Raw genomic sequence first — 17,876 nt, 5'->3', positions numbered from 1 at the left:
TACTGTCACAATTGGGAAGGGAAATCACTCAAGGGTGGCACGCACTCAACCAGACACAGAGGGGCCTTCTTCGATCACTATGTATATGCAGCTTCAAAGAAATATAGAACACAAGCTGCAACCCTTTGAACTCTCTAATCTCAACTTCTTTCAAACTTTTTGGGCCACAGAACAGCTCTAAATTGCATGCAAACTCTCTAGAGTTTACATTAAACATTAGGCAGCAATCATTAGTCACTATTTCTAAGAAAAATTATTAAAATGCCAAACTTCTTATTTAAATAGAACAAACATTAAATTTACCAAGCTTTGTTTTGTTTTTCTTTTGGGCCCGAGGTCTCCATTTCATCAAAAAGAAAAAAGAAAAAAAAATAGGGACATGCATCCTATTAGTACTCCTCATGTAACCGCTTGCACTCTAACATAGGCTCATAGAATTAGGATCAAGTGCAAGAAGTTGGAATAGAGTGTCTGTGTAACAGTGAAAGTAGACATTGTAAGGTACATAGTAGATCATGGATTAAAAAAGTGATAGTGAAAAATTGGTAAATTTCTTTATTTTTTATTTCCTTCCGGTAACCTTTTGTCATTGGCTTGATAAGATATCAAGTCAAATTAGGCATTTATTAAATTAAACAAATACAGAGTGCAAATAACGAAAGTGTGTAGTAACACACGGACGTTGCTTATTACGTTGATAAAAGGATATTTATACCAATTACTATTTTTTCTGTTCCCCAATTTTTTTACATTTTGTTCTCACATTGAGTTATATATACAATCTCTTTAATACAATAATTAATGTGGTGTGCATATAATATGCCAAATATATTATTAGGAAGAACAAGGTGATGATTCGTAGCATTTTCCTGTATAAGAATATCAATCATCCTCGTGTTGATCAATAAAAATATTAACTATGATTAATACGTGAGATTTCTGTTTCTATTAAATAAAATTGGTTTGACATTTTTGTAGGTGAGGTAATAAAAGGAGTTATAGTAGATGTTCATGTACCATATTTTAAGCACACGTGTATATTACATCACTGGGCAGAGAAAAACGGACCTCCAATCACCCCAACACGGAGAAGCGTTCAAAAACCCACAAATAACCAATAATCAATTTTTTTTTTTGTTTTTTTTTGTTTTTATAAAAAGCAGAAAATTAAGGGGTACGTACAGCGGTACAGGTAGCATCCGAAAACAGTGTCCGTCCACGCCCTTTCTTTTCTTTCTTCTTCTTCTTCTTACAACCGTAACTGAATTGCGATGGTCGATCACTTTCTTGGCGCCACGTGTCATTGTCCAACTGTACAGCGTACGCAGGGTCACCTACTCTTTCTCTCTCTGTCAACGTGTCAACGAACGGTCGGTTTAATTTCCACACACTAACGAACACTCTGTTTGTTAAAACAAGAAATTGTTCACGTACATGCATTTCTCTATCAGCTTCATTGGTTTGTTTCATCCATCCATCGCTTTATATACACACCATGCATATGCCTATGTATCTGTTTGGTTAGAGCTAGCTAGCTAGCTAGGGCTCGATCGATCTTCTGCTACTTTCATTTTCCTGCATGCAAAGTTTCTCGGCAACCAAACACCTACTTTCATTTTCCTGCATTCTTGTTTGCCAACCAAGCTAGATTCAAAGATCGATCCATCGATCGATGTCGGCTCTGGAACCTGGCCCACAGGGGCTGACGAGAAAGCCTTCGAGAAGCGCTGCAACCACCACCTTCTCTACGGAGGTCTTCGACAATGAGGTCGTCCCCTCCGCCGTCGCCTCCATTTCTCCGATCCTCCGCCTCGCCAACGAGATTGAAACCGAGCGCCCTCGCGTCGCCTATCTCTGTACGTCATCGCCGCCTATCTCATCTCCCTAGCTTCCTTAATTAATTAATTCTTGTTAATTATAATTAATTAATCCAATAATTCCCTTCCTTCATTCCTTGTACCCCTACGTAAGGTCGGTTCTATGCCTTTGAGAAGGCGCACCGATTGGATTTGAACTCTACCGGCCGTGGTGTGAGGCAGTTCAAGACCTCGCTCCTCCAACGACTCGAGAGGGTAATTAATTTCACATTTTCTTTAGTTTTTTGCTTATTTCTATTCATCTTTCTCGTTTTGGATTATGATTCATTGATATTATTATTGATTCATGACCTGTGGATTGATTATTGGACAATGAGAGAGTGTGTGTTTTACTGTTTTGTGTTGAAACGTGAAAGGTGGTGAAAGAGAGTGGTAATCCAATGCGCTCAAGCTCACGTGACCCTGCTTGGGCGCGGTTGACATGTATGCGATTAATTAGTTATGTATGTGATTAATTAGTTAGGATATAGTACTTAAACACCATTAGATTTAACTCGTCAAAAAAAAAAACACCATTAGTTTTAGACTAAAACTTTATGTGTTTTTAATTTTTGATTACACTCGCTCGTTTAAAACCGGGTGCATAGGATTGAAAACACTACAAATGTACGTACCAATCTAATTGTACCCAAGTCAGGACTGTGAATTTCACCTCCACCTTTTCCAGACACGACTCTGAATTTGTACCAAATGTACCCAAGTTGTCGTTATTGAAGAGAAGAAGCTACTCCACCATTTTATGAATTTTGGGTTCATTTGTTGGTAAATTAAAATTTGTTGGGAAATTTTGGGTGATAATATTTTGGGGTTGGGGATGTATTTGTGTAGCCTTTAATGAGTTTTGGAGTCAGTATTTAAGTTTTGGGATAGTATTTATGTTTGTAAATTGTCTTTTTGTTTCTTGGTAATGCATGGAGATTTCTGGTAATTGGATTGGAATTTTGTTACTGTTAGTGTCTTGGTACATCAAATTGGTGCAAGCTTAGCTATTGGGTTCATATGGTGTACTCCAGTGGTTACATATGTGGGGTGGGTTTAGGGTTGCTATCTTGCATGCGCGCTGTTTGTTAGAATGCCTGTGTGAATTCTATATGAACAATAGTTGTTGTTTCATTTGGTTATTGCTTCTGTGAATGGTGGCATACCTACATTTTATGGGTACAAGCTAGGTTAGTGATTTGTGTACAAGGTTGGCTATTGGGTAGAAGTTGCTTCTCTCCCTGTGTGTAATGCTTGGTTTTTGTACATGCCCCTGCCCTATCCTATTGACGTTCAAAATGTGCAGGTGAAAATGTAGTTACAATTACATCAGTCCCATGTCCATAACCGTTAGCCCCCCTACCTTCAATTTTGGCCTTAATGATGATTGTCCAGATACCTATCCACATAAAAATTCCCGTTCACAACAGTAATGGGCAAATAAGGAAATGCATACATAGTTTCTTTTATAAAAAAAAAGACATGTAAAGGGCAGTACTTGGGTACTTAGAAATGAGTCAAGTTTGTCCTCACAACCAATCACATGAGTCGATAATAGAGTCCAGCATGAGAGAGAAGGTGATGAGCCTCGTCATGTATTCATGTGATTGTGATTGGTTGTAAGAACAAACTTGATACTCATTTATGAGTACCAATTATTTTCCACGTGTAAATAGGATAAGCGTCATTTGATGATGGGAGAGAAGTCAAAGTAGTGCAATCAAAATTTGAAAAGACATAGGGTTTAATCAAAATCTTAGGGTGACGAAGGAGTAAACTCTAATTTTCTAATTAATTGGGTCCGAGGATTTGCTATCTCCCAAAATCTATCCTACGGTCCTACCCACGACTACGAGAAAAAAAATACCATTTTTGTTGAAACAACTCTCTACTCACTTTCAATCTGGTAGTAATATTTTAATTTATCAAAAATATAGTGAAAAATAGTTTAATCTGGTAGATTACTAGATTCGTGTATACACACAGCCCGCCCCAATCAGCGCAATAGCGAGTGGTTTTCCGAGATAGGTGGGTTGAAAACAAATGGGGGCGTTGGATGTGAAGAGTTTTCTTTTTCATCTTGAATGCATACTTTGTTGTTTCCTATGGCATTGGAATTGAATGAATCTGATGTGGGATTTCCATTAAGAAGCTGTTTTGATGTAAAATCTATGTGAGTCAGGACAATGCACCAAGTACTGCTGCTCGGGTTAAAAAGACAGATGCCAGAGAGATTGAGAGCTTCTATCAGCAATATTATGAACATTATGTTAGAGCTCTTGACCAGGGGGAGCAGGCAGATAGGTATGTATGAACAAATAGCATTTCCTCTAATTTTTTCGTTCAATTTCGTGTGTTAAATTGTAATTACTTTTTATTCTCAATTGTCAACAGAGCCCAACTGGGCAAAGCCTACCAGACCGCCGGAGTACTTTTTGAAGTACTTTGCGCAGTTAACAAAAGTGAGAAAGTTGCTCCTGAGGTAATTATTATAAATCAGAAATTTCAATTACATTTATGTCCTGAATTCACCATTCACTGCATATATCATCTTTGGTAATTTCAGATTGTTGCGGCTGCTAGAGATGTCCAAGAGAAGACGGAAATTTACGCACCTTATAACATTCTTCCTCTGGATTCTGCTGGTGCTACACAGGCTATCATGCAGCAGGAAGAGGTACTTGTTCGTCTCACTGTTAATGTACTTTGGCATCTTATATTCTTGTTCCTTGGTGCCTGGTTTGGCATCTCATTGAAATTTGTTACAGGTAAAGGCTGCTGTGGCTGCACTGTGGAACACTCGTGGATTGAACTGGCCTACTGCATTCGAGCAACAAAGACAGAAAGCTGGTGATCTGGACCTCCTTGATTGGCTAAGGGCTATGTTTGGGTTCCAGGCATGTATAGAAATGAGAGATTTTAATGGCTAAGACTCACTGTACCTTGAAGAAATGATTAACGGATTGGTCTATTTTGTGGCTACAGAGAGATAGTGTCAGGAACCAGAGGGAGAATATGATAATACTACTTGCGAATACTCATTCAAGGCTTCATCCCAAACCTGAACCTTTTACCAAGGCATGTATCGTTATCTCCCTTTAAATTTTCACTGTGGCAGTTTTAACTTCATCTGATCTGTTGATAATGACATCATTAAATTTGTAGGCTGATGTGGCACATCTTGTGCTCATGCCTGTGCACATGGTCCAGTAGATAACTTGAATTTCTTTCTGCTAAATTTCCTGCTAATTTGAATGTTGAAATCATTTTCTCTATTGTGTTCAGAGCACAGTTTTTATGAATAATTTCCCCTTTTCTTGCTTTTCAACTCCTGGTCTTAAATTAACTCATCTGTTTTATGCAGCTTGATGATCGAGCTGTTGATGCAGTTATGAGCAAACTTTTCAAGAACTACAAAAAGTGGTGTAAATTTTTGGGACGAAAACATAGTTTAAGGTTAGATATAAACAGTAATTGATTTTTATTTGTGTGTGTTGCAAATTCTTTTTGGTTGATGCTTAAATTTTTGGATCTTATGCTTGATTTGCAATATGTTTTGCTGAAATAAAAACAATCTTGTTCCATGTAGGCTCCCTCAAGGTCAGCAAGAAATACAGCAGAGGAAGATACTGTACATGGGTTTATATCTTCTCGTTTGGGGCGAAGCAGCCAATGCTCGCTTTATGCCAGAATGTCTATGCTATATTTTTCATAATGTAATGTTTATGGGATTTGCTTGTTGATTTACATATTTTCTAGACTTCGTATGGAAATCATATGTTGACATTTTACATTAAATAAATGACGCCTACTATACATTCAGATGGCGTATGAGCTCCACGGTCTGTTGGCTGGAAATGTCAGCATTGTTACTGGGGAAAATATAAAACCTTCATATGGTGGAGATGATGAGGCTTTCTTGAGGAAGGTTATAACCCCCATATACCGTGTAATTGAAAAGGTACATGTCTCAGAAGCATGTGCATTGTCATCAAGTTTCAGGTCTTCCGTGTCTTTATGTTCTATATATGAGGATGTTTCTTATGATTTTATAGGAAGCCGCAAAGAGCAAGAATGGAAAAGCTCCCCACATAGCTTGGTGTAACTATGATGATCTCAATGAATATTTCTGGTTTGTGTTAATTGATATCATATTTTGAGTAAAAGACTTGGATTTCATTCTTACATAGGGTGTCTTCATTTATTTAAATAATTAAGACCATTCAGATCTAACTTTGCTATTTTCAGGTCATCGGATTGCTTCTCTCTTGGTTGGCCCATGCGTGATGATGGTGATTTTTTTAAATCAACGCGTGACATGGCACAGGTACTCTTACATTCTGAGCCATTTCCACCAATTTTCCTATGTTAGCTCCCTGGTTCTTGCATGATAGAAATCTCGTTTCAGGGAAGAAAGGGTTCTAGAAGAAAATCCGGAAGCACAGGAAAGTCATATTTTATTGAAACTCGGACATTTTGGCACATTTTTCGAAGTTTTGATCGACTTTGGACCTTTTATATTCTGGCTCTACAGGTATTTATTTACAATAAATGGAAATTCTAAAATAACAATATAGCATTATATGTCCCCCTGTTCACTATGACTGCCTGTATCAAATAATATATTATTGGAACCGAAAAACAGGCTATGTTCATTGCTGCATGGAAAGAGATTTCACTGACGGATATTTTCCAAATGGATGTCTTAAGAGACCTATCAAGTATTTTCATTACAGCAGCGTTTCTTCGTGTCCTTCAAAGTATGATATTCTTCGTGCCCTTCAAAGTATTGTAGAAATCTATGATACATCAATTTGTTTGGATGTCATATTTATTTGTTTTTCCTATTTGAAAACTCTTGTAAGTGTTTTTGTTCTTCAATCTCAGATGGGAAATAGAAACATGTATGCAGGTCAGATTTATATCAATTTGTTCTCATATCTATTTGTTGTAGGTATTTTGGATCTTGTTTTGAACTTTCCGGGATATCATAGGTGGAGGTTCACTGATGTGCTGAGAAATGTTCTCAAGATAATTGTTAGTCTTGCATGGGCAGTTATTCTTCCACTCTTTTATCTGCATTCCTTCAAGGTTGCCCCTAAACAGTTTAAAGATGTGCTGTCATTCCTCAAAAAGGTGAACGGTGTTCCTCCTTTATATATCATGGCTGTCGCAGTATATTTGCTTCCAAATTTACTGGCAGCAATTTTGTTCTTGTTCCCGATGCTCCGGCGTTGGATCGAAAACTCAGACTGGCATATCATTAGGTTCCTCTTGTGGTGGTCACAGGTATTTATGTTGCCCTTATCATTTTTTTTTTTTCTCAAATCTCTTTCATATATTCCACTTGGGCGTGCGCTAATGGGTGGGAGTCTGGTATGGCGTAATCTTTTGATTGATGTTGGTTAATTGCTAGACCAAACCCAATGCATGAGACTAAAAGTTCAAAGTGGAATATAAAATCCTTGTTTCCTAGTCATCTGTTACTAGATTATTAATTCTAGTATGATACCAATTGTTTGGAGTTCAAATAAGTTTTTCCTGGTAAAGGCTTTACATATAATCTGTTAAAACTCAAACATACTTAGAGAATTTACTTGCTTGGTGCAAACTATCGGATGCATTAAATTAGGTTTCCCTTAATTTTGGTATTAATTACTCGGTATAGATTTATTTGCTTTCTTAACATTATTTTCACATATATTTTTATTTGATTATTCTTTTATGTGAAAAAAAAACCTCTTGCATCAAAGTCAGAGCACTTTCTTTGCTTTTCTTTTAGTCCAAAATAACTCTTTATTTTCATCTTGCATAAAAATTTAATCATTACTTTAATTGTTTCTAAGCTGTAAAAAATGGGTTTAATTTTATTTTTCTGCAGCCAAGAATCTACGTCGGGAGGGGAATGCATGAAAGTCAATTTGCCCTTATAAAGTGAGTTTTATGAGGACTACACACCATATATCATTCCAACTACCATGTGATTTGATCATTGTTTCTTTGGGGGTTGATTCTTTGAAATTTATGTTATTGTTCTTATTTCCTATGCAATTTGCAGGTATACTATTTTTTGGGTGCTGCTTTTGGGTTGCAAGTTTACAGTTAGCTATCTTGTCCAGGTGATTCGCTTTTTATAATTGTTATTCCTTTTATTATATTTTAATGATTTAGATATGATCAATAATTGTATTCTTAATTTACTCTGTCTGTCTTATTTCCAGATAAAACCTTTGGTGCAGCCAACAAAAGACATCATGAAAATTCGCCGCATCAATTATGAATGGCATGAATTTTTCCCAAATGGTACTCATTTTCTATTGCTTCCATTTTTTTCATGATTTACAACTTGCGGGTTTATGCTGAATTATCTGTTATCGATGCAGCTGAGAACAACTATGGAGCAGTTGTGTCACTCTGGGCACCAATAGTGTTGGTCTGTATTACTATAACTTTCCCATGTTTGAATTAATACTTCGTTAGTGTTCTCAGTTTTCAGTATGTAAAATTCTTACATTTCCTTTAATAAACCATCTCATACTATTTTACAAATTCAATTCAGGTTTATTTTCTGGACAGTCAAATATGGTATGCTGTCTTTCAAACTATGTATGGTGGTATTGTTGGGGCCTTTGATCGCCTAGGAGAGGTAATTCATATGATCTCTCTCTCTCCCCTTCCCTCCCCATCTTTTTTCCCTCTTCCAAAATTATTTGTAACTCTTGTCTCATATTATGCATTCGTGAAATAATACATCCGTTACGATAAATTTGTCTGACAATTATTTGTTACTGAGCACGATACCTTGGCCAAAACTGGATAAATTGAGCACCATGCTAGCATACTTTATATTTGGGTTGTGGGCCTTGAGAATTGAACGAAATTTATTAAAAAATGCAATATGATCTGTTGTATTGTTTCCATATCAATTTTTGAGAGAGTTGTTCCAGAGCAGTTTGATGGATCATATTCTAAAGCAAATAAATATCACATCTATCTGGGTAAATATATGTTGCTCAAGCCAATCAAGTAGTCTACATTGTCGTAGCCTATGTTATCAGGTTGATTATCTCAGTCTTTGTTACAGACATGCTTCAATTTGGAAACTTTTACAAACATCGAGAACATGATTATCATTGTGGTGTATTCTAATTGAACAGTCAAGTCTTTGGTATGTCTCATATTGATATTCATATATTTTCGTTTCCTTACAGATTCGAACTCTGGGCATGCTCAGATCACGATTCCAGTCTCTACCTGGTGCATTTAACACATATCTAGTGCCTTCGGATAAGTCAACGAAAAGGGGATTCTCTTTCTCAAAGAGTTTTGTGGAGGTTGTTTAATATTTTTACAGTTTTTATATTTAAGTACAAACTGAAATGAGCAAATCTATAAGCATTCATGATTCATGCCTGTAGGTTACAGCAAACAGGAGAAGTGAAGCTGCAAAGTTTGCTCAATTGTGGAATGAAGTGATATGTAGCTTTCGTGAGGAAGATATCATAAGTGACAGGAAATGCTCCCCAACATAGTTATATTGCTTATTTGTTTAACCTCCTTTTTATTCATCATGAGGTAAAAACTAAACAGGGTTTCCTTTACTTCAGGGAAATGGATTTGCTGCTGGTTCCCTATTCGTCAGATCCTAGCCTGAAGATAATTCAGTGGCCACCATTTCTGCTTGCTAGCAAAGTCAGCATAATCCCTTTCAAAACCCATGTTTTTGTTTCTTGGTTTTATTGTTGACTTTGTCTACCTTTACAGATCCCGATAGCATTAGATATGGCAGCTCAATTTAGATCCAAGGACTCTGATCTCTGGAAGAGGATATGCGCGGATGATTATATGAAATGTGCTGTGATTGAATGCTATGAATCGTTCAAACATATCCTTAGGACTCTGGTTGTTGGAGAAAATGAGAAAAGGTTGTCATTGCCACATGATTTTTCATTATTAAATATATATGTTCAATTACTATGGTTTCTATGATACCCAATGAATGGATAAAAATTGATGTCCAGACCCTATAATTCATGCCAACAGTTATTTAGAGCCTTTAGTTTTCACTAAATCTTCACAGCTTCCAATCCTTTGGGCCACAACCCCCCCCCCCCCCCCCCCCCCCCGATAATAGTTTCTTGGTTAAGTTGGTGACGAAGTCCTATATAATTACTGTTTTTATTTGGCTCCAGTTTTGACATCTCTTTCCTTTTTTTAGTTACATGGTCTTGAATTCTTTGTGTCTGGGTTACTATATCAAAACTCTTTGTTATGGTTGACTTTCCTAACAGTGATTCACTTTGTGATTCTTGAACCTTATAAATATTGGTTCATATTACATAATGTAAGATATCACTTGAAGGAAACTGTTCATTCTGTTTATTTTTTTTCTTGTTAAGTCATTGTGAATTATTCAGAAACAGTAGTGAATTTTATCTTACCTTGATCAATGCTTAAGATTCTATTTTGTTATGATTGACAGGGTAATTGGCATCATCATCAAAGAAATAGAAAGTACCATTTCAAAGAATACATTTCTTGTAAATTTTAGAATGGGTCCTTTACCCACTTTTTGCAAGAAATTTGTAGAGCTGGTGGAGATCTTGGTGAGCCATTTACAAAAGATCACTTAAATCCCGTATGTGCACTTCTGACATTATGTTAATAGAAACTTACCACTTTCTTTCATGTTGCAGAAAGATGGTGATTCATCCAAGCAACATTTAGTGGTGTTGTTGCTGTTAGATATGTTGGAAGTAGTCACTCGTGATATGATGGTGAATGAGATCCGGTTGGTGAATTTTAATTCATTCTTTTTGGAGTAAAATATTTAAGTTTTGTAGTTGGATAATCCTAATGGTTCCCCTATAAATCTTAGAAATGCTTGCATTTTCTCATGATATAATTATAGAGAGTTGGTTGAAGTTGGTCATAGTAACAAGGACTCTGGAAGGCAACTTTTTTCTGGTACTGATGAAAAACCTGCAATACTGTTCCCTCCTGTAGTTACACCACAGTGGGAAGAACAGGTACTTATATTTATAACAGCATAAAATAATTGAATTGTCATCTATTTTATCAGAATAGTTCTATAGTAGTTAATCGAATAGATTTTTATGAAAGATGGCACATTCTTATGGCTGATTATAATTTTAGATAAGACGCCTCTATATGCTGTTGACCGTTAAGGAATCTGCCATTGACGTACCAACAAACCTTGAAGCACGTAGAAGGATTGCATTTTTTACAAATTCCCTGTTCATGAACATGCCACGTGCTCCCCGAGTCCGTAAAATGCTTTCATTCAGGTTTGTGTATAGTTCTCATATATAAGATTGGGATGTTTCTGAGTTCCATTAGGTCAATTCTTCCTTAGAACCAGTTGTTGGGTGTTATTTTGGTTTTGAAAATTTCATGTGCTCACTTAAATTTCAATCATTAGATTTGGAAGATGTTTGAAGGTACACCCTTAAAATACTGCAACATTACACAGCATCAAGAAAAATATTTATATACAAAAATGACCATAGATCCCAATACATTATTTATTTTGTCTTTCTAATCTTTAATCATTGGCTGAAATTGTTTTTTTGTTCCATGTTCAATTTGAAACTCATAGTAATTTTTTATCATTTAAGACTATGAAACTTCTTTCTGACCAAAAATAAAAAAAAGACAATGAAACTTCTTGGGTTTTTCAACAGGCCAATGTCCTGCATAAAAGGTCAAGCTTTTGAGCTTTCACATGTGTTCTCCATCATAATCTTTATATTAATTTTTCTTGCCATTGGCAGCATCTTTACTCCATACTATAGTGAAGAGACTGTGTATTCCAAAGCTGACCTTGAGATGGAAAATGAAGATGGTGTATCAATCATATATTACTTGCAGAAGATTTTCCCAGGTTAGTAAACTGTAATACTATCTTTAACGTGCTTGAGTCTTTTGAAGTTTTAAAATATGTGAATGATTTAGTGACCCTCTTGTGACTTTGTTAGATGAATGGAATAACTTCATGGAGCGGCTTAATTGTAAAAAGAATAGCGAAATATGGGAAAATGAAGAAAACATTTTGCAGCTTCGTCATTGGGTATCCTTACGAGGACAAACTCTTTGCAGGACAGGTATTTGATGCAAGATAATCTTCTTCATTTCATCTCTGAAGTTCTAACATTGCTACTAATTTGTCTTGGTGTTGCAGTTAGAGGAATGATGTATTACCGACGAGCTCTGAAGCTTCAGGCTTTTCTTGACATGGCTGATGAAACCGGTAAGACCAAGACCATGGTATCTTTTTCTCCCATAATGTTCAACTTTGCATTTTAAAAATTTTGAGGTAACTAAAATCTAGTGCCCTTATGCCTAAGATCTCTGCCTTATGTATGCCGATACTAGATGGCTACAAAGCCATCTTATATGCCATCTTATTTTTCTTGGGGCATTTGCTGTTTTCTCTTTCTCTGCTCATGTATGCATTTTTATTGTACATTATCTTTTTCCTTTTCATTTCTTTTCTTCATTCCTTTCATGGTATGCAGTCGAATTCCAGTGAAGTAGTTATTTTGGAGGTCAATGTCGCGGTGTCTGATTATTTTTAATTATAAGCAGAGATACTAAATGGCTACAAAGCCATCACGGTTCCATCAGACGAAGAAAGGAAAAGCCAGAGATCCCTTTATGCTCGATTAGAAGCAGTGGCTGACTTGAAATTCACTTATGTGGCTACCTGCCAAAACTATGGCAACCAAAAACGAAGTGGAGATCGTCGTGCAACGGACATCCTGAATCTTATGGTTAAGTATGTTCTCTATCTGATAAGTCAATATTTTGCAAATTGATTCATTGTCGGGCTCATTTTTCTGCAAGAAACTTATCCCTTATTCTCTTACAGTAATCCCTCCCTTCGGGTTGCATATATTGATGAAGTTGAAGTGAACGAAGGTGGAAAGGTGCAAAAGGTTTACTATTCTGTGTTGGTCAAAGCTGTTGATAATCTTGACCAGGTAATCTTTTGAACTCTTAACAGAACCACCATGTTGCTTGACTGTACCTAAAAAATTCATAATTTTGGTAATTCTCCAAAGGAAATATATCGTATAAAATTGCCGGGTTCAGCAAAGATTGGCGAAGGGAAGCCTGAAAACCAGAACCATGCTATAGTTTTTACTCGAGGAGAAGCTCTTCAGGCCATTGACATGAACCAGGTAAATCTTTAGAAGTCAGAAATCATGATAAGTTATCTTTAGATTTTCAAGCCAACTGAGATGTTTAACTTTGCCAATTTCTGGTAGGACAATTACTTGGAAGAAGCTCTCAAAATGCGTAACCTTCTTGAAGAATTTAATGAGGACCATGGAGTGCGTCCACCTTCAATTTTAGGTGTTCGTGAGCATATCTTTACTGGAAGGTCGGTTAAATTTGGTTTATTCAGAGCTATAGATTGTTTTTCTACATTAATATTCTGTACTCCTAATAAATCTGATATCTTCTTACATGTGAACTGCAGTGTTTCTTCATTGGCTTGGTTTATGTCAAATCAAGAAATGAGCTTTGTGACCATAGGGCAAAGAGTTCTTGCAAGACCTTTGAAGTATGTTTTCTCTCTCATATTTAACCTCTTTAAGTAATTCAAGGAAATTATTTAGAAAGATCTAAATAATTTTAATAATAGAGCATTACTGTTTGTCAAAAAGAATTGTTCAGATGAGACGTTATTAACAAATAAATGTTGCCATATTTTGATATAACTAACAGATGGTGATCTGATTATGTAACATTTTTAGTTATTACTTATTATATAGGCCTTCATGGTATATAACGAAATTTATATGGTTTTCATTCAGTGAACTAACCTCCCTCATGTTACCCTTCTTTTCCCCCATTCTTCTTCTCTTTTCCATGTTCAGGTCACCTTTTTCTTTTTTCTTTGACCGTGCTGAATATATGGGAAGCAGTTCTAGATAGAATGAGAACTAATGTCTCTCGTTGTTGTGGAATGAAAATTGTTTGACATAAAGTTGATTCTATAAGGTTTTTAATTAGGTACTTTAAAATATATTTTTTTAGGGTTCGGTTCCACTATGGACATCCTGATGTTTTTGATAGAATCTTCCACATTACTCGTGGTGGCATGAGCAAGGCTTCACGTGGCATCAATCTGAGCGAGGACATCTTTGCTGGTAGCATTCTTGAATACACATGCAATCACGCACGCACACGCACACGCTCACACATACACATACACATACACACACATCTGCCATGTGGGATACAAACAATTTAGTTTTCTTCTTGATATGAGTTTTTGATTTGTAGGTTTTAACTCAACTCTAAGGCGAGGGAATGTAACACACCATGAGTATATCCAAGTTGGGAAGGGTAGAGATGTTGGCCTCAATCAAATCTCCCTCTTTGAAGCTAAAGTTGCTTGTGGTAATGGAGAGCAGACACTTAGCAGGGATATTTATCGATTAGGGCACCGCTTTGACTTCTTTCGGATGCTGTCCTTTTATTTTACGACCGTAGGATTTTATGTCAGCGCAATGGTAATTCTTATTTCAAATTTTTACCTTCTCTTTTCTGTTTTTAGTTTAAGAATATTACTTTAGTTATATAATTCTTTTTGTTTTTTGTGCTATTTCTTTACTGAAATCATTCTCCACTATGTTTTAAAATAATTTTAACAAACTGCAAGTCTGGTTGTCATGTCTGACATTAAGTTGATTCATTCAAATTGATGAACCACATCAAATAAATTATCATGAACTTCTCATACTTCTTAGAATAGACCTTTAAGTGTTAGCAAATGTTGGTAATTACTATTACTATTATTGTTATTATTGATATTATTACCATTATTGTTTTTATTATTTATTATTTTTATTATTAGGGATATGACATGGTTTTGGGAGCCCATGTGCATTTTTAATTGCATGTCCTTGCCTTGCTCTATCTTTGACAACAGGCCACTTTTCTAAAGTCTTCTAATGCCAAAAATTTATTCCCACCGTCTATCGTCCCATTTGAAGAATACAACTAATTAGTATACATATCATGGAGTATTCGATATTATAGATGCCTACACAACATACTTAGTAGGCAGTTAAACTGGACAGATTCGTTGTTGGTGGCAGTCTGGTTGAGATGTACTTGATAAAGCAATATGGAAATTATTTCCCTTTTGTCAAAATGTTATGCTTTGCAGTCAGAGATATATGCTTTATGAAAATATGAAAATATGGAAAACTCACTCAACCATCAGATTTCCAATCTAAACTATTTTAGTATTAATCAAATATGAAAAACACAATTTTTACTGTAATGGGGCAACTAAGCATTCAGAGTCCAATTCCCTTCGGTCAGTTTTGCATTTTCTTGCTAATATGAGTTTTTCTGGTTGTGTAGTTTGTTGTCATTACGGTCTATGCTTTCCTATACGGCAGACTTTACTTAGCATTGAGTGGATTGGAGAAGACAATTATGACCTCTGCTGCCGTCAAGGGAAATAAAGCTCTACAAACAGCCATGGGTTCACAATCTATTGTCCAATTAGGTCTTTTGACTTCCTTGCCCATGATTATGGAAATTGGACTAGAAAGAGGGTTCAGAACTGCATTAGGTGACATGATAATTATGCAGCTGCAGCTAGCAAGTGTTTTCTTCACCTTCAATCTTGGTACAAAGGTTCATTATTATGGGCGAACAGTCCTTCATGGCGGGGCTAAATACAGAGCAACTGGCCGTGGCTTTGTTGTCCGGCATGAAAAGTTTGCCGAGAACTACAGGATGTACTCAAGGAGTCACTTTACGAAAGGCCTGGAGCTTATGGTACTGCTTGTAGCATATCAGATATATGGCAGAGCAGCAACCGGCACGCTAGCTTATATCTTCATCACATTCTCCATGTGGTTCTTAGTGGTTTCTTGGTTGTTTGCTCCCTTCCTCTTTAACCCTTCGGGATTTGAATGGCAAAAGATAGTGGAAGATTGGGATGATTGGACAAAATGGATAACTAGCCGTGGTGGTATTGGTGTGCCAGCAATTAAGAGCTGGGAGTCCTGGTGGGATGAGGAACAGGAGCACCTGCAGCACACTGGGTTTTTGGGACGATTTTGGGAGATTGTTCTTTCTCTGCGCTTCTTCCTCTTCCAATATGGAATTGTGTACCACCTAAATGTGGCCGGCAGCGATAAAAGCCTCATTGTAAGTATATTATTACAGGCCTTATTTACTTCCATATTTGCTTCCTTTTCTCTCTGAGATGCAAGAAACCCCAAAATCTTTTAAGTTTACCATCCATTCAGAACTCCTTTCCATCTGATGCCATATCGTTTGTTCTTAACTGAAATCTAGAAATCTTCCTTGTAACTATTGGAAGTGTCAATAGAACTGAGTTGGGCCAAGACATTGCTGCAATTGATGCATAATGGTTTATGAAAGGAAAGCATCTGATTGTGGTGCGTACAGGGCTAATTATACAAGCATCAGTCCTTTTTCATGAGGAGATCATAATGCTGGGATAAAGATGATTGTACTATTTGGAAAAAAGAGTTCAAAATACTATATGGCGTAGATGAATTAAAATTACAAATATTGCATAAATATGTCTTAGAAGATCTTTGGGTGGGGGATTCGATGATTCAAATATGAAAATTATGCAATTGCAGAAACTTTTGTGTAGCCTCCTTTATTTAGTATTTTAAATTTTATAATTCCAGGTGTATGGTCTGTCATGGCTGGTCATTGTTGCTGTGATGATCATCCTAAAGGTTAGCGTTCAAACTTCAAGTACTTTCTGAGTGCAGGTGCTGTTTTTGTGGCTTTAAAATTTATTCCACTGACTGGTGAACCTCTGAATTGCAGGTTGTGTCCTTGGGTAGAAAAAGGTTCAGTGCAGATTTCCAGCTAATGTTCAGACTTCTCAAGTTGTTCCTGTTTATTGGGTTTGTAGTCACTATTGCGATGCTTTTTAGTTTCCTTAGTCTCACTATTAGTGACATCTTTGCAAGCTTGTTGGCCTTCCTGCCTACTGGATGGGCGATACTGCTGGTACATGCCTCGTATCTGAAACCTCCTTTGTTTTTTGTACAATATTTATGCTTTCTCTTCTCATAGTTATTAGTTTATTTTACTTTCTAAATCAATGCATACAACCAATAAAAATTTAATTTGATAAACCATGACCGTTTTGTTTGTGTTGGGAGAACAAACCAACCTACAATGAAGAACAATTCAGTGTTGTCAACTTTTATGACATTTTCTGGGTATGCTAAGTTAAGTATGGTGTTCCATGAGCAGATATCACAGGCATGCAGGCCATTGGTGAAGGCCCTCGGAATGTGGGGGTCTGTCAAAGCCCTAGCAAGAGGGTACGAGTACATCATGGGGGTGGTTATCTTTGCACCAGTGGCTGTTCTGGCATGGTTCCCATTTGTCTCAGAGTTCCAGACCAGGCTGTTATTCAACCAAGCTTTCAGTAGAGGGCTTCAGATCCAACGTATTCTTTCTGGTGGGAAGAAGCACAAATAAACTCATTCTAACCATTACAGAATTTATCTATATACTATACACTAGATGAAACCGATCGATGGTTGGAAAGGGGAGGAGAGACTTTTAGTCATCAAACAATCAATGTACAATACAGCATGAACAATTTTGATGTTGTAGCATGCGTGTCTGCATTGTTCTCAACCAATGGAATCCATATATAAAAGGATGTGTATATCATATGAAACTAGCCTCAATGCATGTGTTATTGCGCAAGCAAGAGGCTATTTCTAGGGAAATTCTATACATACCCAACATTCTTATTTTACCCAACAAAATTTTTAATCATATAAACGGACAATTATGTCCCATGATGAAATGACCATTGAGGACAAATGCAACTTAAAAAAAAAAAACTTTGTTTCGTTCTATACCCAACATCATATCTTCATCTTCAACTTCTTCTATAACCAAATTACAATCCTAACCAAAGTTTTGACCTCATATCATCCAATCAAGTGTTTTAACCCGAAT

At 36.4% G+C, this 17,876-nt stretch overlaps 2 protein-coding genes across 2 annotated transcripts; both read left to right on the top strand.

Annotated features, from left to right (window-relative positions):
- Positions 1 to 1,672: 1,672 nt before the first annotated feature.
- LOC147285923 (callose synthase 5-like) lies at positions 1,673 to 5,599 on the top strand. Its single transcript, XM_086239250.1, has 10 exons — positions 1,673 to 1,856; positions 1,972 to 2,072; positions 4,039 to 4,160; positions 4,251 to 4,338; positions 4,423 to 4,533; positions 4,625 to 4,753; positions 4,842 to 4,934; positions 5,022 to 5,060; positions 5,221 to 5,312; positions 5,446 to 5,599. Exons 1-10 carry the CDS (start codon positions 1,673 to 1,675, stop codon positions 5,597 to 5,599), a joined length of 1,113 nt encoding a protein of 370 aa, XP_086095376.1.
- A 649-nt stretch (positions 5,600 to 6,248) lies between these two features.
- On the top strand, positions 6,249 to 17,653 carry CALS5 (callose synthase 5). Its single transcript, XM_086239655.1, has 30 exons — positions 6,249 to 6,390; positions 6,502 to 6,616; positions 6,811 to 7,145; positions 7,738 to 7,790; positions 7,915 to 7,975; positions 8,078 to 8,159; positions 8,240 to 8,289; positions 8,416 to 8,502; positions 9,068 to 9,193; positions 9,275 to 9,370; positions 9,465 to 9,548; positions 9,621 to 9,781; positions 10,339 to 10,462; positions 10,553 to 10,647; positions 10,768 to 10,885; positions 11,013 to 11,164; positions 11,651 to 11,760; positions 11,855 to 11,980; positions 12,058 to 12,126; positions 12,465 to 12,654; positions 12,748 to 12,859; positions 12,941 to 13,060; positions 13,148 to 13,263; positions 13,363 to 13,446; positions 13,923 to 14,035; positions 14,172 to 14,401; positions 15,261 to 16,058; positions 16,574 to 16,624; positions 16,719 to 16,904; positions 17,154 to 17,653. Exons 2-30 carry the CDS (start codon positions 6,505 to 6,507, stop codon positions 17,382 to 17,384), a joined length of 4,272 nt encoding a protein of 1,423 aa, XP_086095781.1. The 5' UTR covers positions 6,249 to 6,390; positions 6,502 to 6,504; the 3' UTR covers positions 17,385 to 17,653.
- Positions 17,654 to 17,876: the final 223 nt, after the last annotated feature.

Source organism: Dryas octopetala, chromosome 4 (genome assembly GCF_963921425.1).
Source record: "Dryas octopetala chromosome 4, drDryOcto1.1, whole genome shotgun sequence".
In the NCBI taxonomy this organism is placed as follows: domain Eukaryota; kingdom Viridiplantae; phylum Streptophyta; class Magnoliopsida; order Rosales; family Rosaceae; genus Dryas; species Dryas octopetala.
Note: the sequence above shows the minus strand (reverse complement) of the source record. Positions and strands in the feature narration are given on the sequence as shown.

Excerpts from the sequence above, each read along its gene's own strand:
- LOC147285923 (XM_086239250.1), top strand. The coding sequence starts at position 1,673 with ATGTCGGCTCTGGAACCTGGCCCACAGGGGCTGACGAGAAAGCCTTCG. Across the intron at positions 2,073-4,038 it reads TCCTCCAACGACTCGAGAGG|GACAATGCACCAAGTACTGC; the intron begins GTAATTAATTTC and ends TATGTGAGTCAG. Across the intron at positions 4,754-4,841 it reads GGGCTATGTTTGGGTTCCAG|AGAGATAGTGTCAGGAACCA; the intron begins GCATGTATAGAA and ends TTGTGGCTACAG.
- CALS5 (XM_086239655.1), top strand. The coding sequence starts at position 6,505 with ATGTTCATTGCTGCATGGAAAGAGATTTCACTGACGGATATTTTCCAA. Across the intron at positions 8,290-8,415 it reads TCTGGGCACCAATAGTGTTG|GTTTATTTTCTGGACAGTCA; the intron begins GTCTGTATTACT and ends AATTCAATTCAG. Across the intron at positions 13,061-13,147 it reads AGGCCATTGACATGAACCAG|GACAATTACTTGGAAGAAGC; the intron begins GTAAATCTTTAG and ends AATTTCTGGTAG.